At 39.2% G+C, this 20,189-nt stretch overlaps 1 protein-coding gene across 1 annotated transcript; it reads right to left on the reverse strand.

Annotated features, from left to right (window-relative positions):
- Positions 1 to 820: 820 nt before the first annotated feature.
- On the reverse strand, positions 821 to 13,902 carry HHLA1 (HHLA1 neighbor of OC90). The gene is made up of 15 exons (XM_085219943.1): positions 13,824 to 13,902; positions 12,541 to 12,600; positions 11,405 to 11,485; positions 10,860 to 10,943; positions 10,694 to 10,777; positions 10,499 to 10,582; positions 9,858 to 9,914; positions 9,668 to 9,752; positions 8,768 to 8,862; positions 7,723 to 7,920; positions 7,115 to 7,186; positions 6,810 to 6,881; positions 1,811 to 1,967; positions 1,196 to 1,278; positions 821 to 1,014 (listed from the first exon to the last, which is right to left on the reverse strand). Exons 1-15 carry the CDS (start codon positions 13,900 to 13,902, stop codon positions 971 to 973), a joined length of 1,335 nt encoding a protein of 444 aa, XP_085076069.1. The 3' UTR covers positions 821 to 970.
- Positions 13,903 to 20,189: the final 6,287 nt, after the last annotated feature.

Here is a 20,189-nt window from a genome sequence, read left to right on the forward strand (position 1 = left end):
ACAAATGCAAAAGCCTCCAATAGCATGGAGAACAACAATACAAGCCAAACATGTAAAAATAGAAAAAACTTTTCCAACTTTTTATGCAAATATTTTTCTTTTGATATTTTCTTTCAATTAAAGCCTGAAAACAGAAAATCAAAATCATTTTCTCCCTCCTCTCTTATGTTCATCTTTGCATGTCCTTCTTCCTCAGTTCCCAAAAATGTAATGCTAGGAATGAATGTAACAAATAACATACACATACGTTGAACACACAGATACCTTCATTGAAACACCAATGCATAACATCTGCACTGCAAACACTCTTCTTTTGTTGGAAGTTTTAATGGCTTGATCATTTACTTAGAGCTGACTGAGGAATCGTGTTGCTGCAGTGAAGCAGAATATAGGATTGTGTAATTTGTTTGATTGTTGTTTCATTTTTTAGGATTATCTTCTAGTTCAACAGAGGTACATACAAGCAAGATACATATAAGCTCACACAGATGTGTCGCAGAGTGAGATGTGAATATCTCCTTAGTAGAGCTCTGAACTAAATGAGTTACTAAAGTAATGGGAGACACTTGATTTGGAATCGGGACTTCCAGAAATATTTCATACTTCAGGTTGTTTTTCAATTTTCCGTATTTGTTCACTTTGATTACATTATGTTAATTATTCTAGCAAAAGATATTACATGCACCATATAAGAATCCTTATAAAATTCAATTTTACAAAGCCTTCCAATTTTATTTATTTTTTTATTTATTGCATGTACAACACCTGTAAAAAATGCACCTGTTTGTCCACACCATTTTCACATTGCTTTGGAGGAAGACAGATTTCTATGTTAATATCTGGTTAATAACTTGTCTTGTTACACATATTTGCAAATAACCTATGTCAATCTGATTTTTCTTGCACTGAAGTGAAAAAGACTACTAAAACTGCCACCGTTCCCCAAACTGCAGTAAAATTCCTCAGTGATCTAGATTGATTTACAGATGTTCTTAAGGCATTTCTGTTTTAATGCTGGAAGAAAAAAAGAATAACGCAGTCAGAACAGGTTTTACAAGGAGAATATCAAAAACATACATGGTTGTATAAGTCTGTTGTTTTTTTTATTTTAGTTATCTTAAAAATCTTCATCAGATAACAGTTTGAAGAGCAATCAAATACTCTGTGGGCGTCTAAGACTTTTTGTTATACTTACTGTGGGAGTAAGCAATTCTTTTCACTCTTTCACAGACATAACTTGCATTTTTCAAAAACCAGGAATAGTATTCAACACAGTACCTACAGTAATAAAATTAGAAGAGTGCTGTTTAGTTGTCTTTCATAAACATAGCTCTATGTACATCATGCTGGTAATATTGCTCTCTGAATATAGAAATAAAAGTCTATATTCTAACTTCTAACCTATGCCATTAGATACTTGGGAAGACTCAGTTAAGCTCTATTCACTGACTGGTGAACACCAGATCAGTGCCCTGAGGCTCCATGTAGGACTCAGCAAGTAGCCATGGAAAAAATTTCTCCTTGGAAGGAGTGGTGAGGCGTTGGAACAGGCTGCCCAGGGAGGTGGTGGAGTTACCATCCCTGGAGATGTTCAAGAAATGTGTAGATGTACCAAAGAGGGACGTGGTTTAGTGAGCATGGTGGGGATGGGTTGGTGGTCGCACTAGATGATCTTTGTGGTCTTTTCTAACCCTAAAGATTCTATGATTCTAGGGACTTATATCACTGATGACTGAAAACTGTCACTGGAAAATGTACAATGGAGTATTTTAAGAAGACAGAAGCAAGTGAAACTGCTGCTAGATTTTACCTCATGGCATCCTTTATGGAATGTCTTCTTTGGCCAACACAGAGGCACAACTGAAAAAATCTGCAGAGCTCCATCAGACAGGGATTGATCTTCTGCAGCATGATGGTGACAGGCGGTGAAGTCACGTATGGGTCTTTGAGTATTGCCTGTGGGCACCCTAGGAGAAAAAGAACCATTAACTAGTTCAAAAAACTGACCCATAAAATTTTGTGCAATGACTTTTCTGGGCAAATGGAAACACACAGATTAACAGATAAGTTAAAATTAAATCTGATTGAGGCAGATAACTGAAAAAGAATGAACACACAGACTGGCACTTGCTTGAGTGAAACTAAAATGCCATTATCAATTCATTATTATTTATCGCTTCTGGTAAGTTATTGAAATCATTGTTTCTTTTACTTATTAGAAATACAAGAGACAACTCTAAAGATGTAATTTATTTATTGTTACCTTTCTAGATGGAGGTTCATTTGCCACTGTAGCAACAGTTTTCCACAGCACAAAGCAGTGAGATGAAGAACAGCACAACACGCTTATAACATTTGAACTTTTCTATATACAAATGCTAATGCAATAGTCATTTCCAGTTCCAGAGTTTCCTACACCCACTCTCTATATCAGAATCTTGGACTTAAAACAACAGATCTAGTAAACAATCACACACACTGTTCTTTTAATCTCCTTTTTTTATCTCCATCAACAAAATGAACTCAATTTATGCAGGCTTTCTCACTGTCCATCTCTCTAGTTATTTTGCATTTTCCACTTTTGCTTCTACTGCCTTGAATAATCAGCTAATTTCAGCCATGATTTTAGAAAAAAAATCCTCTGGGTAAATACCTTCCTAGAGGTTATAAAACTGCCAAGAATCTGAAAGAAATAAAGGTCATTTTTTTGCCTGCACTGAGAGGAAGGTAGGAACAATTTCTACATTTTATTCTTATTTGTCAGCTGTCAGCTGATTAATCTTTTTTTTTTTATTATTTCAAGTGACAACCACTGTATTGCTTGAACTTAAAAAAATGCAGGAAAATAGTTTATTGAGTTATGGACTGTCTCTCCCTTCTTCGGCAACAACTGAGAGGAAAATATCTGGTTTGTTCTGTTCACCGAACCTTCTGCAGTCAGCAGTGACAGGTAAACATTTGCACACAAAACACTTTATCCCACCAGGGATGCAGCTATACCAGGCTGCAGATGGATTAATACAAGAGAGTAGGTGATGGCAGGTTGTAAGTATTGCTATGTGGTTTTTCAGTGTGAAATACAATCACCTTTCAGACTCTCTTTCTGTCACAGAAAAGAAAATATGAAAATGAGGGAAAATGAGAAAAGGTAAGGCAAAATTGATGCTTCTTTCAATTTTTTTCCAGTGTTTTTCTGCTTCATATGAAGAGAGAACCTTACATTAACCATAATCTTGTCTTCCTGAAACTGTACTCTGTTACACATAATCTTATGTCTTTTGCCTTTACTTAACAGCTGTGTTACAGTCAGTAAAAGTCAAAGGAGTTGACAGAAAAAGAAATGCAACATGTAAAATGTGCTAAAAGGCGGCTGGGCACAGCTACAATTGGTGTGTGATCACCTCTGCTTTGTGAATTGAATAACACTGCTCTGAAGAGGTGATGTTGGAGGAACACACTGCTTTTGTGCCTTTGCCTTTCACCCACTGGGGTAGGGGAGAGCGAATGAGGGGAGCTGGAGCAGCAGCAGTGGGGATGCTGGCTGGCTATTCCATTTGTGAAATCAGTAGCAGGCTTTGGCCACATGTTCAGATAAACTACCATGTGTGCAGAGTATAATCCCTTTAGACAGTGTAATTGCATTTCCAGGTTCACATGTATTCCATGCTTTATAGCTTTGGGCTATCTTATGTTATATGATAGGAGAGGCTGCCGGGGTCAAATTTAGACTAATGAAGTTCTGTTGAAATGAGACTCAGTTGTCTAGTGCTGACAAGAAGTTTAATATAAAATGGCATTCATGGGCAGGAAGAAAATAAAGGCACAGCCAAGCTCAGAGATCTGTTGTGAAATGATTTGCCTTTGACCAGAGTTTGCTCAAAGTAGCAGGAATCCTGAAGGAGAAATAGGTAGGCCTTGCAGCTACTGTAGTCTTGGTTGCCTCTGAAAAATGGCTATTGTCTCAATGTTACAGACTGCACAGTTCTCAACCAAAATTAGTCAGCGTTTGGCGAGAGAGAGCCCCATTTCTCTCCATCTTAGCATCTTACTTAAAATCATAGAACCATCAAGGTTGTAAAAGACCATTAAGATCATCTAGTCCAGCCATCAACTCATCACCATCGTGCCCGCTAATCCACATCCCTAAATTCCACATCTACACATTCCTTTAACACCTCCAGGGATGGTGACTCCACCACCACCCTGGGCAACCTGTTCCAATACCTCATCACTATTTATGAGAATATATTTTCCTAATATCCAACACCCCAGGGCCTCAGTGTCTTTCTTATAATGAGAGGCCCAAAGCTGAAAAGAGTACTCAAAATGCGGTCTCACCAGTGCTGAGTATGGGGGATGATCACCTACCTCCCTGCTCCTGCTGGCTACACTATTTTTGCATGAACATCACCAGCAATTGACACTCCTTGTTTTTCTTCCTCTTGATGGCAATTAAAAATGACTGATGTCTTGCTTTAATAAAGCACTCTTTGTGTTAATAACTGAACATCAGAGCATGTGGCAATGAGATTTCAGTATAGACTGTCCACTAAAAGGTACATTAGGTGTTGCTGGGAGTAATTAAAATTGCTAATAGTTACCCTCCAATGTGTTTTAATGTCTCCACCAAAGTGGGTGTTCACCATCCCACCTAACAGGTATTGTTGGTGCTGTACTCAAGCTGTGTGTTTTGCCAGCAGAAATTCTGTTCTATCTAAATATAAATCAGATGACAGCAATTTCAACAAGGATTCATTTATATAGGAAAGAGAAGTAAATAAAAAGTTGGATGTTAAACAAATTGCTCTGATTTTCATTTCTAACAATAATTTCATTGTAAATTAATGCTATATTTACATATAACTGTATTTAATGCTGAAATTCTCTTTCTGAGAACACTGATTTAATTTTATTTGGATTGGATAGTATATTTATGTTACATTTTTGAAATCAAAATTTTCAGTACTTCATAGTAATTTATTACCTCTCTTTGTAAAGAGATTTATTTAATTGATTCAATTCATAAATTCCTAAAAATTCAGATTGATACAAAAACATTTTCAACTAGAAATTTATTTTAATACATCCTTTTCTAAGATTTTTTGTTTTTAAGAAATTGACTCGCTCAAAACAAGCAATAGATAGGAGAAACCACAGCTGTCTGTGCAGAGCTTTGGTTTTGTCCTTCTGAAATTACTGCACTACTGTTACAGGCAGGTAAGTGACAAGCCTTTACAGTGAAAAGCCCTTTCCACTAGGAAGAGGATATCATCTTTCTCTGACTCTGAGGTTAAATTTTGCTGCCACTGAAAAGCAGTATTGTGGCTACTGTAACTCAGGCTTAAAATATCCCTCTCTTCATGCTATAACATGCTCTCAGATTTTATTAGTCAGCATGAAAATGAACAAATAAATATATAAATAAATCCACTTTTGTGATTTAAGAAATGGCTTCCTCAAGTAATGTCTTGATCTTCTGAGTATCGTGGATGTTATTCATTGTTTTGTGATCCCACTACCTGATTTTTTTCTCAAAGTGCCACAACTGCTATGTGTAGATGGACAGCATTCTGTCATGGTTTCTGATAGAGAGGCATTTCATCCTCTGCTGTCATTGAAATCTGTGTTTTCCAGGCTTTTCAAAAAGGATGGATTCCCAGTCATAGATTTGTCTGGGCTTATAGTGTTGTCCACTGGATAGCAAACAGCAGATGAACAAACTCTGAGTGGACTTGTGATGTGCACTGACCAGACTCCAGCAGCTTCCAGTTAGGTGGTCATTATTTAGTCCTCAAACCAAACTCGTTCATGGCAAACAAACAACACAGAGAAGTTTGTTTCTTGCTTTTGTAGAATTATTTCTTGATGGACAAGAACTATTATATCGTCTGATCCCCATCAAAATAGAAGACCTTATTTATCTTCATTCTTCCCCTCACACCATCAAGACTGAAAATAAATCAAATTGTATTAATATGATTCGATGCTGGTTCATTTTCTTCATGCAACCAATGCCACATGATTTGGTTTCCAGTGTGATCACTGGAAGGCAGGATGCCAGAGACCCTGGAAGTACTAAATGTGTCTGCAGGATGCAATGTGAAAGTGGGTAGGTTGGACTTAGACTCGCATGCTCAGCAACCAAAGTCAGGGAGGGCTCTCCCAGTGTGCAGACACCCTCTCTGACTTTGGATCAAGTCCAGTTTTGAAAGAATGTAACCTGTTTCTAAATGCTTACAGAAATATAATTTTTTACTGATCACATGACTGGATTATATTTATTAATGGAGTGGCACATCATCATATGTGTACTACTTTAAGCTCTCATATTCTCATTGATTAGGCATATAAATGGAAGAACTGAACTCTCCTGAAAATTGAGCTGATAATGATCCCTCTTTAGTCCAAGAGGGAGTTTTCAGCATTGAAAACTCAGGGAAATTCTGGATATTTCATATGATGAGGATTGACTTAATCATTTTATTAGTACCAACAAGAAATTTGAAGCTTGTCCATTTCTTTTGGAACAAATGAATTTTATGATTCTTCAGTAGCCCCTCCATGTTAAAATGGAGAACATACAGAGTATGCAAGTTAACTCTGTAGTCATAGCAGAATTTGTTCAGTGTGAAATTATGTATGATTCAGAAATATGGAAGCAACCTGTTTGGTCTTTGGGATGTTTTTCATGTATAAAATGTACTATAATATATATTAAAGACGCACATTTTTTCTGTATGAAAAAAATTGCATACTGCTGAACGCTCAGCCAGGCTACTATTTTTGCTGCATGATGTGCAGTCACTTACGAGCAGCCGAATGAAGCTTCAGTATCAGGCCAGGTCGGTAGGGTGGAGTAGACAGAACTGAAGAAGGCAAATCTATGAGATAGAGAAGAATATAAGAGGCTTTGATATATTAACAGAGAGGAAAAAAAAAAAAAAAAGCTGGATCAAGAGTAACTGGAAAAAAAAGCTGAATTCACAAACCAGTAATATACACTTCTGTAGAATTCACATTCTGCATTGACAGTCACCTATTGTAGTAGATGCTATTTTATATTTCAGAAACATGCCAACTTACACACCTTGTTATTATCCCAAATCAATCTCACCTTGCTCTGTTTGTATCTGACTGTTGGCATCTTGAGGAGGCACAGTCTGCACCCAAAGCATGTTCGCATCAGCTACAGGAAGAGAAATAAGTTCATTTCATTCAGAAACTTTGTTTTTTATCTGTTTACTGAGAAGACAGGTACAAGAATGCTGAACAGTCAGGTCCTTACCCCGTACTTCCAGAGACATATAAGGATTTCAAAATGAAAAAGGAAGGACAACGTATGTATTCACTAGATCTTGGAAAGTGTATTGGCCAAGAAAAGATAGGATTTAAAGATGATTAATGTACTGGAGACCCAGAAAAGCAGTTCTGTATTGCTTTTTTCATAGGTCTGTTCACTAGGTTTGGAGCAAAATGTGAGCAAAGAATTGGTTGGCAGGACTTGGTATTCCCCAAAAGGACTAAGAAACTACAGGACAGTCCCTCTAAGTTCTTTTAACACTTCTGTGATACAGGTATATATCTCCTCGCTAGTGACCCAGAGCCAATCACCCTGAAGGTCATCCCAACCTCCATCTCTGAAATGTGTTTTGGGATGGGCTTTTCAACAAAATCCAGAGCTAACGGAGTAAAGCGAGTGTTGATCCTCCATGCTGAACTCACCAGGGCTGGGTTGCAAGGCTGGTGATGTGACTAAGGTCCCCTCAGAAGCAGGAGGGACTCCAGCTGTGCCTCGTGGTCTTGAAGTGTCTACATGCAGTGGTGGAAACCCCGATGCCTTCGCACTAACCATCTTTGCCCATGGTGGGGGCCTCGTGTTGGGACTGTCCTCTTCTTTCAGGGCAAGGGGAGTGCTGGTACCTGAAAAAGCAGAAAGATGGAGGGTACCAGCAAGACTAACTTGCTGGGAGACAATAAACCCCAAAATACACACAGAAAATCCAATAACTCCTAAAATATACACAGAAAACCCTATCTACTCCTCGAGTTCTCCCACTAGCAAGTCAGATTTGATTTTTCACTTCATTTTAAAAATTATTTTCTTTTATAGTTTCTTTCCAGGAAAATATGTGGAGTGCTAATAAAGTTGGATATTTTAACTGAGAACATTTCAGTAATAAGTTTTCATAAACAAACAGGAAAAAAAGGGCTGGAGCACCTTCTTATGAAGGCTGAAGGAGAAGACCTGATAGCAGCCATTGAGTACTTAAAGGGAGCTTAATAAACAGGAGGAAATCAACTTTTTTTTTTTACATGGGTAGGTAGTGATAGGACAAGTGGGAATAATTTTAAACTAAAAAAGAGGAGGTTTAGATTATACTTCAGGGGGAAATTCTTTACTCAGAAGGTGGTGAGGCACAGGCTCTGGGCACAGGCTGCCCACAGAAGCTGAGGAGGTCGCACCCCTGGAGGCACTCAAGGTCAGGTGGGGTGGGACCCTGGGCAGCCTGAGCTGATGGGTGGTAGCCCTGCCTACAGCAGGGGCTTAGAACTAAATGATCTTTAATGTTCCCTCCAACCTGAGCCATTCTATGATTCTGTGATCAATGGTCTTTTTTACTGAGGGAATTACAGGCCTGATCTGCTTGTTAAGACAAACTTTTATCTATAGTTTAACATTGCAGTGGACTGCAGCAAAGATATGCTGTCACTTGTCAAGACATTAACAAAGGATAATATAAATTTAAGCCTGATAATATTTACTCACTTTTAAATGTCCATGGATGTTCTGCTGATGGATCCACAGTTTTGTTTGAGTCTTCCTGTGATATCATGAAACTTGAAAAAACAGAATCTAAATCATTGAGATGTGAGAAGATAGGGTTAGTACAGTCAGTATCAACAGCAAATTGCATGATAAAAAGGAAATAAATCAGGTTATAATATAAAAGAAACAACTGTTTTCATTTTTAAAAGAAGTTATTTTTTAGTAAGGTACCTTTGATCTTTTAGTTTTATGTATTTTTATAGCAGGTGAGAAACATTCTGCAGCTTTCAGCACAGGTAAACTTGCCACTGATTCCAAAGGCTTCCTGTCAGTGATAGGTGAAGTATCCATGCAGCACAATGGATGAGCATATTTGACTCCTTTCTGAAGGTTACTCACATAAAAGCAGATTTTTCACTCTGAGAGTGAAGGCAGATCATAGAATCATAGAATTGTTTGAGTTGGAAGGGACCTTTAAAAATCATCTAGTCCAACTCCCCTGCACTGAACTGGGACATCCACAGCTAGAGCGGGCAGCCCAGGGACTGGTCCAGCCTTGCCTTGAAATTCTCCAGGGACAGGGCACCCTGTACTGAACAGGTTGCTCAGAGCCCTGCCCAGCCTGACATTGAACGTCTCCAGGAACGGGCATCCAACTCCTCTCTGGGCAACCTGGATACTCATTCAGATCAAAAAAGTATCACATAGCTTCACCAGCCCAGCTTTTTTTTTTGTTTTGATTTGTTTTGGTTTTTTTTGTTCCTCGCATTGAATAGTTATATGTCTGTAGATTTTATTAAGTTTTGGAAGATGGAGAAGGAACATTCATTGCAAATGCTCCCTAGACATGGTTTTCATTGCAGTTGCTGTTTCTTTTTATTCTCCAGGATGTGCTTACCCAGGTCAGAAGATGTGTTACTGGAAAATGTGTAATTAATAACAGGAGATTTCTCTAGTATTTCCCAAAAGTCAGACAGATTTCTCCCTGCAAACATAAAGGATTAAAAATATGAAGATGGACTTGTTTCTCATATGTCATCACTGTAAGTAAATAAGGCAGTAATTGAATTGGAATGGTTTTTGAATTTACCTGTTTGACCTGTCATCACACAGATGTAGATACAGTCTGAATCATTGCTCTGATGCACTGAAAGACAAAGAAATGCAGAATAGATAATTGTTGCTAGCTTTCATTACATGATATCATCTTAAGTAGCTGAAAATGTAAAACTGAAATGCTATGAGGCTACTACAACTGAATGAAAATTTTCTTTCAGATTTCATTTTGACAAAGAAATCAAAATATCAGTATTTCCTGGATAAATGTTCCTACATAATTAAAATTCTAAATTACTCGTATGTTTACAAAGAAAATAAATCTCAGAAAATATTGTATATTATAATTTCTTGGGGGTCAAAATTTCCATAGATACCAGCACTCAATTATAACGTACTGAAAATTCAAAGAAAGAAAAGATACTCATAGAAAATCATATTGCTCCTATGTGTTTGTATATATAATGCAGACTACATGTATTTTTTTTTCTTCTAAGAAGGTGTGTTTTTTTTTGTTGTTGTTGGTTTTTTTTTTTAATCACAGGTCATGCTTTGCTAGATAAATGACGCTGAATTAGAGCAATAGAATTTTACATACATTTCTATGCTTGTTTCCATGCCAAGACTAAATCATGCAAATAAGGCAACAATAAATATTGAAGAAGAAATGCAAACCTGAGAGAATAGAAGTAGATTTGAAAATTTCTGTGAGATAACTGGTTGAGTTTCCAATAATATCAACAAGTAAAGCAGTGAAATCTAGACAACAAAACAGAAAAATTATAACTGAAACACATATTCCAAACTGAGGAGTAGACTTAGGAGCCATTGGTAAACTTATTTGATTGCCAGCCTCTCTCGCATACCAACCTGTCAAGTCATTTGTCACATTGTTTAAACAGTAGCAGTAATGCATAGGGAACTTGCCAGGGTCAACATTTTTCAGGCCAGAAACTGTGGAGAAACAGAGAAAATGGGCATCTGGGTGTGCAGCCACATGACAGGGACAGCTCCTGCACCAGGCAAATGCACTCACTGTTATAAATGGTGACTGACACTTTGTGGAAGGCAAACGAGCTGTAGGACGTGACACTCAGCAAGGAGAAGAGCTTTTTGGTACCTGCAGAAACACGTGCCCATGTGATTAGCAGTTGGAACTAATTATGCAAACAGAATGTTTTGCCTCTGCTCATTTGATTTCAAAAAGACTCCTAAGATACTGATATGATGCAGATGCCTGAGACTCAATTCCTTCTCATTACCACTGAGGGATGGTTCATCAGAACTACTTTCCTAAAATAAATAAATCAAGCAAGCAAGCAAACCTTCACTGGATTACATAGTGCCTTTTAAAGGCATCCCATAAGTAATTATGCTGTGCCTATCTATGAGCACACTAATTCATAAATTCTTTGGGGTAGGCAGATGCCTGCATTAAAATGTGCAAGTGTAACTTGCTCTGAGAATTAATTTTAGATGCAGGCAGTATGCATTTGTGGCTTCTCCTGCTACCACCACCAGCTCTTTATCTCCTTCACTGCCGCTGGCAGCCTGTCACCTCCCCGGCCACTGCAACGTCACCTCTGAGTGTCGTGCTCAGCATCCCATTCACCAGCTCGGTCAGGTTAACAGCAGCCAGATCCACGGACTTTGCAGGCAACTCTGGAAAACAAAGAGTGTCTGCAAATGGCTGCTAATCACTGCTTGTACGAGGCAAAAAGCTTCCACAGTGAGGAAAAAAAATTGAGCAGTTTATGTATTGAGGCAGTGAGGAAATGAATATGCCAGGAGAGCAGAGAGAAGTTTGGAAAAATCACAAGATAGAGTGAGCAGAGCAATGGTACAGAATTTAGGCAGCGCTCTGTGCCACCTTATGCCTCGGGAGGTGACAGAAGGGAGCAGCGTCCCGGTGCCCTCCGGTGCTGCTGATGCATGCCTCCTTCCAAGGGAAAAACAGAGCACACAAATGGAGGAGATAAGACCTGGGAAATCCTCCTCCCTTTCCACAGTGCTACATGAATTTTTTTGTTTGTTCTTTTGTTTTCAGTTACCTTGACTAATATACTAATACTGCAGGTTAAATTGAAGCTGCTGAATGATACTTTTAATTTAAAAGATGTCTCCTTTCCCCGATGTTGCTTGCCTACTTTTCCCAGGTCTGGACTTCCAGAGATGTTCTTTTCATTCCCTACCATGAAGTGATGAAGAAGCAGAGTGGCACGGTGCCTGTGTGTGTGCAAGGAGGTCTGTGAGTATATGACAGAGAGGAAAAACAGAGCAGGATGGAAGAAGAAGCACAGAAAGCCAGAATGAGAGCAAAATCAAATTTGGAAAGAAATACAATTTTCCAATGACATCAGTATTATTTTTAACCAGATCTAAACAAAGCTTGTGTGAAGCTGTGTCGGAACAAATGGAAGTGGCAATGACAGAGCAGAGCACTGTGAGACTCACAGCCCCTGAGATAACAGAGGAACACACCTTTGGTTGGGGGGCTCTAGAAGGAGAGTAACTAAAAAGAGGCACCACCTCTTTATATTCCCAGAAAGAGAGGTTAAGTTGGCCAAGGATCTGCATGTGCTGGGGCAAAGAGCCCTTATAGCAGAGGTGGCTTTGGTGTATGGACTCCACAGGGTAAATGCCAACCCATTTTAATGCACCCCTCTTCCATCAGTGCCCACACACAGGGTCAAAGGTTTCTGACGTGCTGATGTTACCTGCAGTAGCCAGCACTGCTTCTTGCTTCTCTCTCTTGTTTTCTCTTCTTATGCATGAAGCTGTGAGCAAAGAAAGAGACTGAGAAAAAAAAAATCCCTGTTGAGCTACCAAGTATTTCTCAGTGCAGCTCTCTGTTGCGGATACTTTGCTGCTCTTGTTCATTACAGAAACCAATGGACACAAGCACTGCAAAGCAGCACACCAAGTATCCATAACAGCAGGAGATCAAGTGCCTAGCAATATACGTTTCCCAAAAGACCTTCCTGGTCCATTAGCTGCCAGCTAAATGGGGAAAACGAATTAATTATCAGAGGTCACCCCCTTAACTCAAGTATCAAAAATTAGTAGAAAACTGTTTTCACAGATTGATGTGGGCTTATACTCAACACTGTCTGACAGGGATAAAGTAAAATGAGGCTAACTCAAAAGAGATCTACGTGTAAGTTTGTTATGAAGAGCAGATGTTCAGGGCTGTGTTTTGAGGAACAGTCTGGAGTGGGGCTCAGCAGTTAAGGCTCCTTTCTGGAATTCACTTGATAATGAACAAGGGCAAGATGCAAAGTAGTGATGCAGACATTGCAGACAGGTTGTAGTGCAGGACTTAGCTTAAGCTCCCTATCCCATCAGTGGAGAGCTGAGAGCCTCCAGAGAGAAGGCTACCCAAGAGAGCCAGCACTTGCTATGTTAAACTCCCGTGGAGCTGTGCTGAGCAGGGTTTACTTCAATGGTGGTGCTCCTATCATCCCTACAACTCAATGGACAGAGATCCCACCAGACAGTAGGAAGCCTGGGTCCAGTTTCCTCTTCAGCAAGAGGAAGGCTGGAGGACTAGAAAAAGCAGAAGGAAGAGGAGATGTGACTGCACAGTCTGGCTGATTTTACCTAAATAAGTAAAAATCTGGGTTCTTCTCCTTATTCTTACAAAAATCTAGGTCTTCTACAGAGAAGACAGTCTCAGGATATATTTCTCCTTCTCTCTTTATCTACATATGTATACAAGTGAAAAATAACCTGTAGATAATCCATGGTACAGGGTCTGTAAGTCATGGCTCCCCATGCAGTTCTAATCAGCTGCATTAACATCTCACTTAGTAAGCACTAAATTCAGACTGACAATCTAGCTGATAGGTCCAGCCCATCAGACCTGTCTGTGCAGCGTGAGAGAACAGAGTACCAGGCCTTCCCTGAATGCAAGAATGGAGAAATCTCTCAGGCTATGGGAGAAGTTGAAAAAAAACATACCTTTTTTGTTCCCCAGGGAGCACTAAATCATCATCCTTACCTATGTTCCAAACCAGAAAGAGACACAGAAATCCCAGACTCAACTTTGCTGGCACATGCCAATAGAGCCACCGCATCATGGATTCCAATTTCCGGTGGTTTTGGCTGCTCTAGGAGAAAGAAATACTGTTTTGGTATTGTTACTGCTTGTAGTGTGTGATTTGATCCAATCCTTGTTGGGCTTTACTGGGACTCAAAGAATCACAGAATCACTCAGGTTGGAAAAGACCACTAAGATCATTTGGTCCAAACATCAGCCCATCACCACCATTCCCATTAAACCACATCCCTCAGTACCACATCTCCATGTTTCTTAACAGCTCTAGATGGTCAACCACTTCCTTGGGCAGCCTGCTTCAATGACTCATCACTCTTTTAGAGAATAAAGTTTTTCTAATATCTAACCTGAACTGCCCTTGGAGCAACTTAAGGCCAATACTCAGTGAGGTTGCCTACACAGTCCTCTTCCTGGATAAACTGTACCCACAGCACACTGACACATCAGGTTCCCAAACCTTGTTTGGTGAAGCAAGATAAAATTTACTTAGGTTCAACTTTAGAGCAGACATAGGATGAACACTTTTTTTGCAGAACTGTTGCTTGCCCAGTCATCCTTAATCTTATCACAGAATGACCTGGGTTAAAAAGAACCTCAAAGATCATCTAGTTTCAGACCTCGTGCCATGGGCAGGTTTGCCATCCACTACATCAATTTGCCCAGAGACACATCAAGCCTGGCCTTGAATGCATTCAGAGATGGGGCATCCACAACCTCCCTGGGCAACCGGTTCCAATTTTCTATTTCTACATTTAATTACTCCCACCAAGATACATCCTGTGCTGCCTTAGAGGGGACTAGAAAATAAGGAGGAATGTGTTCAATATGGCCCTTACCTCCCCCCCTCCTTTTTTTTTTTTTTTTCCAATAATGAAAAATGCCAAACAGCTATGCATCTATCAGAAGAGTATGAAAGTTTGCAGAAAGAAGTCCAATTCTTTTTTCATATCAGCTATCTCTTCTTTTAGTAGTTAATCCTACAAGTATACAGTGAACCATTATCTTGAAGGTAACACTGTTTGATTAACAGACTGTTACCATTATGTTTAACATCTTACCAATATTTAATTCACTAGAGAATTAACGCATAGTGAAAATAGTTAAACTTGTACTTAGCATTTCTAAAAAGAAATCCTTCCATGGAATGATGAAACGATACCAAACTATTCTGTATTTGAAACATCTGTGTTTGCTTGCTTGTGTGTCAGAAGTGCATCTAGAAGATGCACTAGCATTGCAAATTTGAAAGCTCTGTGAAGTTTCCAGGTAGTACTTAGCTATCTAGTTTATTTGTCTAATCCTATCTGCTGGACTCCAAACCTATATTCATCCACAATTTCCGCATAGCATGTGTAGGCTATGGGCTGAGGCTGAGAGAAAGCCTTGTCCAAATCTCATTCCCAAGATTTCACAGCCAAGAATGTGGAATGGAGAGCAAGGCAGTCAACCTCAGGGGAGCTTTGTAACTACATCCATTTTGGAGCAGAAGGGCTATAGTGGCTGATACATTCAGACAGAGTAAGTGGGTTGAGAGGATTATTGGACTGTGTGACTGAGGTCACTTTAGCTCTGTGAGATCTGTTTTGCAACAAAGATTTTGTGTTTGAGGACCATGGACTTCAGCCTGCATGTTTCTTGTGACCTCTTCCTGCACACAGAGTATGACCGGGCAGCATTGCCCATGCTATTGCTGTGCGTGCTGACTCAAGGGACAAAAACACAGCTAACAACACTGATGCCACTGTATTGCCCCTGCAACATAAAGCTGGCCTTGGCTGGAGAGTCTTTGCTGCTCAGACTGGAGAAGAGCCCAAACTTCTGCCTTTCATGGAGATTTTGGCTGTGTGGAAAAAGAGAATCTCAAGTACAGGAGGTGGGAGAGGAGGACAGCCCCTGCCCCACTTACCTCCCCCTAGAGGTTTATGATGAAGTGGATTAGATTTCACTACTGATTTATTTATTATGTCCCATTGCTGTCTGTGGTGGCAGAAAAATTGTTTAGCAATAAATTTGGTGCAGTGTGCTAACACAGAGCTAGAGAGAGCATGTTTCCAAGGGACAGAGCAGGGAGGAGCAGTCTGACAAATGAAAAAACTGTCTTAACAAAACACACCGGGGAGAGGAAAAAAGGAACTGTTGAAAAAGAAAAAAAGAAAAGAAAAAGAATAGAGTTGTGCTCAGAAGCATCCGACAGACACTGAGAAATGCTTTTTTGCTTATCTGAGTTTGCAGCTCTCTGCTGCCCACCCCACTGAGCTGCTCCTCCACACTAACAGCACATAGAACCTTCTCCGCATACAGCACTGCTTTACAGCACAAATTCAGAGTAGGCATTAGCGTGACCATTTCATGCAAATTTAACTGGGATGTCATTACCTGCTACAGACTCCATCAAGAAAAAATACCTAGTGATTCGAATATCATTCAAACCTGGAAAGATGGATCATAAGCCAAATTCTGTTCTAGAATAGAAATATTAAGTAAAATTGCTATGGAATCAATGGAAAATTCTCCATTCATAGGAGAATGTTCTGACTGATTTCCAAGTTTATCTTTGTGGTATTCCCTGACCATCATAAGTGCTTAAGAAGAAATTGTAGAGAAACTTTATTACTAAGAACAGTGCATTGGGAGGACTGCCACTACTTCTCAACAGCTAAAGACTGGTTTAAATTTGAAGCATTAGGTTCTCACCAATTTCTAAGATCTTTTCAGGTATTAACACATTTGTGCTGCCCAATTAAATTTTAAAGGTGTCTGTGAGAAATACTCCTGGAACTTCTGCATGAGCCATCTTATCTCCCAGCACTGTGCTTAATAGTAATATTAGCTCTTGGATATATGCCATGTTTGTGTTACTGTGCTTATCTGATTTAGAAATTTTAATCTATTAGGACAGGACTTAGTTCCTTTGTAGCTGTATCTTTCTTTGTTTGCCAGTACAAGCAACACTACTGTGATGACTGAAATACATTCCAGATTATAAACAGGAAACTTTTCCTGTATTCCAGTTCAAAATCACTAACAAGTTCCACTTCAAATGATAGCAAAATTCACAGGCAGTGAAGGTGCAGGTGTCACACAACCATGAGTAAGCAGAAAAATCCCATAAACTGATTTTTAGTCAATGTTTGCCTTTCAAACATTTATCTGATACAGGCTGCAGGTCAAGCCGTTAGCTACAAATTGTCCTTAACCTGTAATGGATGCAGTAATCCACTTTTTGTGTTGATTTTAAGCTGAACAATACTACAATACATTTTACTCAGGATTGTTGATCCATAGTTCTCTGGATCGCTGAACTAGAAAGTTTAATCCAGTTCAGATTCCACCTATGTACTCATGAAGACCTTTTATTAAATACCTCTGTGCTATTCTAGATTAGCAGTAATTTTAAAACAACGAGGTTATGAGCTATGCTTCATTTGAACTCATTTTAATGCGGCAGGCAATCATGTTTTCCTTTTTTTTTTCTGTACAAATAGAACGCAAACAGATGTCAAGTAGTTTTCCCGTACCTTCACATTTTAAACAGAGCAAAATGGAATTTAAGAGACCAAAAAATTGTTTTTTTGTTGTTGTTTGTGGTGGTTTTTTTAAAAGGAAATTCCTTGATTATTATAATTTCCTTACCTTTGTTCAGTCTCACCATCTAAAGGTCTCTCATTTTAAGCACACCACGATACACCAGGTTTAAAGAAATATTCCACATTCCATTAATATGAAAATATGCCTCCGTTAGAATTATACACTTCATTAAATTGCTATAACCACTTTTTAAGCTCAGGTTTATTTGTATGAGAATTAGATGATTGTAATCAAAATACATTTCATTTTTTATGTTCTCACTGAACAATAGTACACAGGCAATATGATTCCTTCCAAATACATTTGAAACTACTGAGATTTGGAATAGCTGATATCAACTTACCCAACTTCTCTTGACAAAGATGATTATCTCCAGAGCCTATATAAAACAGGAGGCTATTGCCAGGTCTTAATAATCACTTAATGAAAGACTTGAAGTAGAGAGACTTGATAATCTTGCTTTAAAATCTTGTAAAAATTGTCATCCTAATCCCAGAAGGACCAACTGAAGGTAACACAATCATAAGCAAACAAAGTGCCTGTTGAATCCCTCATGGAATGATTCTGTGGCAAGCCAGGTCAGGGCTGGAAGATTCTTTTGGCAGTGATAACTTGAACTGCAAAGTAGAAGGATGGTTGTTTTTTTCCCCCTTTTAAAGGGACAGCTTGTGTTACTGAAATAGGCCAATGCCACCTGAGAAAGGGAGAGGTTGGCCAGGTGAAGACACTTTCAGAAAGCTTTATCATGCTTGGGGTAGCAATTTAACAAGAGCTGATGCTCAGAAAATTGTGAAGATACCTGATGAGTGTATTAACTGTAGAAAATAAAAAGGAAGAAAACAAGTGATTAACCAGAAAACTGCCTGGCACTGGGGTGAAGTGATGGGGAAGGAAGAAGGAGCTGGTTACAGTGATATAAGGCAATTTCAGTGGTGCTGAGTGATAATTATATAAGCAAAAAGATGATCATCATTGGAAGCTGTCACTGAAATTTTGCTCCCATTTACTCTGGTGGACTGGAAATAATTTCTCTGAAATCAGTGGATTTAAACCCAACTTGATTAAAAGTAGATAATCATCCATTCACTAGCCTTTCTGTAAGCTACAATCAACCGAAACATGTGAGTACTGCTGTCATTCAAACCCTTACAGCAATCAGAGGAAAGAGGGAAAAACAAAATGAATTGACAACCAGCTAGTCCATGGAATAAAAGCTGCCCTAATGACCAGCTTAAAACCTCAAAAGAAAAATATTCCTGACCCCTGTTATAAGGTAACAGGATAAAGAAGACCTGGCAGACATGATTCATGTAAACAGGAATGGTCCCTGGACTTTCCTCAGTTCCCAAACACACCTTGGGAAATGTTGGGGCTGCTGGTTGGCCCAGTTCAGGAGTGCTCTGGGACTGTACTCTCAGTGTCGTGGTCCTACAAGTAGTATTCACACTTGGGTTGAAGGGACGGACTATGCTCCTCAGCAGTACTTAATTGATTATTGTGGATGTTCCTTATTTTGTTTTCCTTTCGTTAACTTTCTTCATTTAATTGTATTTCCCCAGTCTTGCACTTCTACCAGCTGAAGCAAGAATGCTATTGTCCAGCAAAATCACTGTAACTTCCTGGTATGTTAGATATGACTTTTAGATTTCGATCTTATTTTGAGGGGTTCCTGTCTTCCCATAGAATATTAAATTATAGGTCACATTATGTGTGCTGTAGAGTGTTGTCTTCACCTGCACTTCATCAAGAACTTCAGAACCTGGAGGGCAATGTTTAACAGAATTATAGCCGGTAAGTATGAAGCTGACAGGTACACGCACACACATGCATAGTCTTACCTTTATCTTCTTGCACTTTGCCTTTCACCTTGACCTTATTTTGTGCCTGGGGGAGTTCAGGTTGGATATCAGGAAAAATTTCTTCTGAGAAAGAAGGGTGAAGTATTGGAACAGGCTGCTCAGGTTGACGATGGAGTCACCATCTCTGGAGGCATTCAAGAAAAGGGTAAATGTGGCACTGAGGGACATGGTTTAATTGGCTGGTGGTGATGGGTTGATGGTTGGACTTAGATGATCTTAGAGGTCTTTTCCAACCTTAATGAATCTATGATTCTATAATACAAGAAAACATGTACTGTACTGTAACCAGTGGGATGTTATTGTGTCTAGAATTATCTGATTCTTTTTTGTGCGAATCATGACTAAATGAGGAATTTGGAAACCTTTTTTCATTGACTAGACTCACCTTGCTTTTACTGACTTAATTACCAGTTGCTCAATATCTCATTAACAAAACTGGAATGAAAGTCCTCTCTGTAACAGCTGACAAAAACAGGTATAGCCAAGAAAATGTGTGCACTGGGATCTGTTCCAACCGTTTGATGTTTGGCTATGAGGATAATTTGACTTTCAACAGGTTGTACCTCATGCTGTGTTTTACCCTGGGACCCTGTAATTTTAACTTTGCTCAGCTGCAGAGCAATGCTCAGGTGTCTGGGCAGGGACATTGTTCAGCCCCAGCATGGACTCTTCAGGACAATGCCGTGTTCTCACTCGGAGCATCACTCGGAGCAAGCAGCTTTCTCAGGAGTATAGTCTTTACGTGTCTTCTTTCTCCAGTGTCTCTTTGTGTGGCAGAACTGTGTCCACAGCTAGTATCTCAAAATCCAGAATGAGAAAATAAGTCATTTTTAGTGTGTTCTTAGCAACACAGTATAGAGAC

This window comes from Meleagris gallopavo, chromosome 3 (assembly GCF_905368555.1).
Source record: "Meleagris gallopavo chromosome 3, MGAL_WU_HG_1.1, whole genome shotgun sequence".
Lineage (NCBI taxonomy): Eukaryota > Metazoa > Chordata > Aves > Galliformes > Phasianidae > Meleagris > Meleagris gallopavo.